We start from the raw sequence: 5,000 nt of genomic DNA, 5'->3' as shown, positions 1-5,000 counted from the left end.
TACTTATATTATCAACCTCTAAAGGATGAAAGATAAAGTCGACCTGGGCGGGATTTGACATTAGGATGTAGCGATGGGCGAAATATCGCTGAACATTTCGTCTAGTGTGCTAACAATTGTGCCACCTCGAAGCCTTAACAGTAATAATAATAATACTAATAATAATAATAAAAGCCTTTACTGCAATAATATCACAGAGAGTGAGTAAACACCTGGAAAATAACAACCTGTTTCCAGAAGAGCAGAAGGGATGCTGCAAGGGCTCATACGGCTGTAAAGAAAAATTATTGATCAATAAAGCCATAACTGAAGACAGCCGCAGAAAGAAGAAAGGCCTCAGTATGGCCTGGGTGGACTACCAAAAGGCTTTCGACAGTGTTCCCCACACGTGGATTCTGGAAACACTAGCCATAAACAAGGTGGCACCAATTATCATAAAATACATAGAGCACTCAATGAACAAATGGCAGACAGTGCTACAGCTTCAAACAAAAGAGGGACTTGTGAAAACGAAAGCCATCCCCATTAGAAGAGGAATATTCCAGGGAGACACGCTCTCTCCACTCCTGTTCTGCCTGGCACTCACACCTCTAACAGAATTGCTAAATAGAACTGGATGCGGTTACAAATGCTATGGAAAAACAGTCAGCCACCTTCTATATATGGATGACCTAAAATTATATGCAAAAAACGACAAAGAGCTAGAAACACTACTACAGACAGTACACGGCGTTACCAAGGAAATAGAAATGAAATTCGGATTAGAAAAATGTGCCAAAGCAACCCTGAAAAGAGGAAAATTAGTTAAAAGTAGCAATATAACACTAGATAAAGCCAATGAAATAAGAGAACTAGACGAAAGCCAACCATATAAGTATTTAGGAGTCAATGAACTAGATAGGATACAACATACACAAATGAAAGAAAAAATAAAGAAAGAGTACTATAGACGAGTTAGATCAATACTAAAAACAGAGCTCAATGCTAAAAACAAGATAATGGGTATCAACACTTTAGCTGTCCCAGTTATAAGCTACAGCTACAACATCCTTAACTGGACACTAAACGAACTATGTAAAATAGACAGGAAAACAAGAAAAATAATGACAGGATATAGGATGCACCACCCAAAATCTGACATAGAAAGGCTATATATACAACGCACAGAAGGTGGCAGGGGTCTTATACAGCTAGAAAACTATTATAAAATAACCACCATAGGACTGCAAAAATACCTACTCCAGAAGCAAGGGAAACTAATACAAATAGCCACAAAACACGAGCAAAACAAAAAACTGTTTTCAGTATTTAAGGAAGCTGACAAATACAAACAAGAAATCAATCTACCTAACAAATACGAAGAAGAAGAAGAAGAAACAACAAAAGCTATAAAACAAATGAAATCCAAACTAAAACTAGAACAGCAACGGACCATGATAAAACGATGGCAAGAAAAGCCCCTACATGGTAAATACTGGGCTAAACTAAATGCGAAAGAAATAGACAGAGAAAAATCCCAGCAATGGCTGAGAAGCTCAGGACTCAAAGCAGAGACTGAAGGATTTTTAATTGCTGCACAAGACCAAAGCCTCCCCACCAGAAATTACCAAAAACACATAATGAAAAGAAATATAACAAGTAACTGTAGAATATGTGGAGATCGACAAGAAACAATAAATCATATTATCTCTGGCTGCCCAGTCCTGGCTAAGAAGGAATATATTCACAGACACGACAGAACTGGGACCTATATACACTGGAAGCTATGCCAACATTATGGAATAGCAACAGAAAAAAGATGGTATAAACACACGCCAGAAAAGGTCACAGAAAACGAGAAAGCAACCATACTCTGGGATATGCCAATACACACAGATAGAGAAATTAAGGCAAATATACCAGATATAGTTGTCAAAGATCATGAAGGAAAAAAATGCCTTCTAATTGATGTTTCAATACCAGCAGATGACAACGTTTCTCTAAAAGAAATGGAAAAACTTTCAAAATACAAAGACCTGGAAATAGAGATAACTCGAATGTGGAATCTAAAAACAGAAACAATTCCTATCATAGTAGGTGCCTTAGGTATAATAAAAAAATATTCAGACAAATACATAACAAAAACACCAGGACTTACAAATATATATAACATACAGAAAATTGCACTAGTGGGTACTGCACACATTCTACGCAAAACACTTTCAATACAGTAAACATAAGAGCACCACAGCAAACCACAGCACATACCCAAGGCGCACAGAGCTGCGCTCGGTAGTGAAGTGAAAGTACGTTATAAAAATAAAACTACTGAATAATAATAATAATAATAATAATAATAGGAATAAATATATAACAGGCCATGTTTTGTTGTCCTTGATTTAAAAAATCATGCATTGTAACCAATGCAGATAACCATTTAAGCTCAGAATAATATGAAAGCACAAAGAAAAGGTTAAGTAGAATACTGATTTGCACTTGCAATCCTCAATTGCAAGAATAGAGAAGTTAACGAGGTCATAAACTTAGCAATTATCATCGGAACTTTGTAAGCAGCAGCAAAAATTAATTGAAAGCAAACATTGGAAAATTTGATTTTAATCTGGAAGTAAGTGTAGTGCGAAATCAACTTTATGTCCAGCTAGAAGTAGCTAGTTATTGATTAGTACAATGTAAAAAGAGATACAAAGAGCAGAATAAATGTTTAATATAGAAACTTTTAAAAACATGCTGTACATTATAGATGACTAGTTTTGGTCCAGTGGAAAGCACGATCAAGCCAGACACAACACTATTTCTGTGAAACAACAATTGCACGTGCTCAAACGGTATGACCACAAAATACAAAAAGGCAAGGAGTATAACAATGTTAAAATCCCTTTGGAGTTTATCATACAAATCGGCCATGTGATGGAACACAGAAAACGGTTATTTTGGTCGTGCAGAAAAAAGATAGAAGATATGAGATTATTGATATGACAGTTTCTAGGAGCAAGAATATAAAGAAGTAGAGGCGAGAAGGTGATCGGATTCACCGGACTGAGGAAAGAATTGAAAAAGATTAAAAGAAGTGTGAAACCAGTCGTATGTGTGTGTATACATACAAACATACATATCCCTCTCCATATGTATCCATGGACAACACATACAAGACATGGACATGCACACACATACCATATGTAGTTGTAGAATTTGATAGGAAGAACAAAGCTGTTTTCTCAAATGTTACAGTTAACTGGGTGAACTTACCGAAACTCCTACAAACTCTAATTTATCAATTGTTTCTAAGAATTGTTTGCTCAAATTGGAACCAGATTCATATTGGAAGTGCTCAAGGTGTACGTCTTTAGGGTCGTCGGAATCACTTCCGTTGATTTTCTCTTCGACAACACTTTTGAGTGTCAAGGCTATAGTCCAGATTGCATCGTATGTGTTGGTAGCGTGGGGACTGATAGGTGCCGTACCGTTGTTCTGGAAATATTCTTCAATAAAATCTTCCGTTGTCTGTGTGGGAGAAATATAGAAACATAAAATAGAAAAATAAGGAAATATATAATTAGCACAGTGTTCTGCCTCATATATTTACATATACACTAAAGAAACTCGATGGCTTCGACTGCAATGCTTTGGATTTATATATTCTGTTTAATCTGAGTTGACCTAGGGCTAAGTAGCCCGTCTTTTCAGAGTTGTCAAGAGCTACATTATCTATTTTAATGTTTCTGCTATAGTTTTAAGTTGAAGCATGTGATTAGATTTGCAATAATGTTTCACAGTTTAAAAATAGACCAAATTATATCTCATGGCTTAGTCTAGCATATAGTCTAAATGTCGAAGACCTTTCATAAATTTTATATTTAAACTTTTCATTTTACAACAAAACATAGGTATTGAACATATTTATATTTATAAGACAAAAAGAAGACTTTTCGCGGGAAAAATATGGTGAGTTTAGTTAGCTATTTTAATTTGAAGAAATTACCCATAAACAACAACATAGCATTTCCTACTACTTGTAATTTCATTACATCCAGCAACTATTTTATATAGCAGTAGTTGTTTTTCGAAAATTCAGATCTTTCGTGCTGAGGTCAACATAATATTAAGTGTCTCAGGAACAAACATTAGTCTGAGTCAAAATTGATTTAATATTAGATTTTTATTGGCATAAGAATATTTAAGAGGAAATCGAGTGAAAATTAAACAGGAGACGCTATGAGCATCTTAAATTTTATAATTGTATATGGTTTAAAAATTTTATGTGGTATTCACAGTTCAACGGTCGATTCTCTTTCAAAGATCCCTATATGCATGGTAATGATCGTTCAAAATTATATTGCAAGATTTAAGTGAGAAATTACACATATTATTTCGAATGGATTAAATGGACTCTCAAAATTATTAGGTTATTGTAGAAAATTTTCTACGATTTTACATCGCGATTACATAGCCTTAAGCGGTTAATTGAAGCAGTAAAATTTATATGAAATTGCAAAAACCTAATACAGTTTTTATCTCCGAATTTTAATCGATATCATTTAGTCATTACTTTAAATCCTCAATTGCAAGAATTCTTATAATATTTGAGATAGATATATATTTTCGATTCAACACATATTATTATGTTTAATACAGATCTTTGCGTAATTATTTTTACAACATACACTAAGTGTTAAAGAATTCAATTTTCAAACAACGTTTATGTATATCATTAACTGATTAGAACAATCGGTGAATTAGTGCTCTGCCTGTCTGTATCTGAATATTCATAAATGCATTATTATTATTATTATTATTATTATTATTATTATTATTATTATTATTATTATTATTGTCATTATTATATGCACAGGATGAGTGGCAAGCAAATACTCAAAGTCCTCGTGTGCAACCAGTTTGGTAGCGGGCACAGGAATGCTAGTCGACCATGGCTCGCATATAAGGACTGATTAAAGGTAACTTCTCAGTATATATATATATATATATATATATATATATATATA

The 5,000-nt window shown here is 33.9% G+C and overlaps 1 protein-coding gene across 1 annotated transcript in view; it reads right to left on the bottom strand.

The window, feature by feature from the left end:
• The window catches only part of LOC106869702 (uncharacterized), an 878,940-nt gene that overhangs the window by 111,381 nt on the left and 762,559 nt on the right, over positions 1-5,000 (bottom strand). Inside the window, exon 7 of the mRNA XM_052972461.2 lies at positions 3,247-3,501. Within this exon, the coding sequence (XP_052828421.1) occupies positions 3,247-3,501 (255 nt within the window). The remainder of the gene's footprint in view (positions 1-3,246; positions 3,502-5,000) is intronic.

This window comes from Octopus bimaculoides, chromosome 13 (assembly GCF_046866305.1).
Source record: "Octopus bimaculoides isolate indiv1 chromosome 13, ASM4686630v1, whole genome shotgun sequence".
In the NCBI taxonomy this organism is placed as follows: domain Eukaryota; kingdom Metazoa; phylum Mollusca; class Cephalopoda; order Octopoda; family Octopodidae; genus Octopus; species Octopus bimaculoides.
This window is presented reverse-complemented; position numbering and strand designations above follow the sequence as displayed.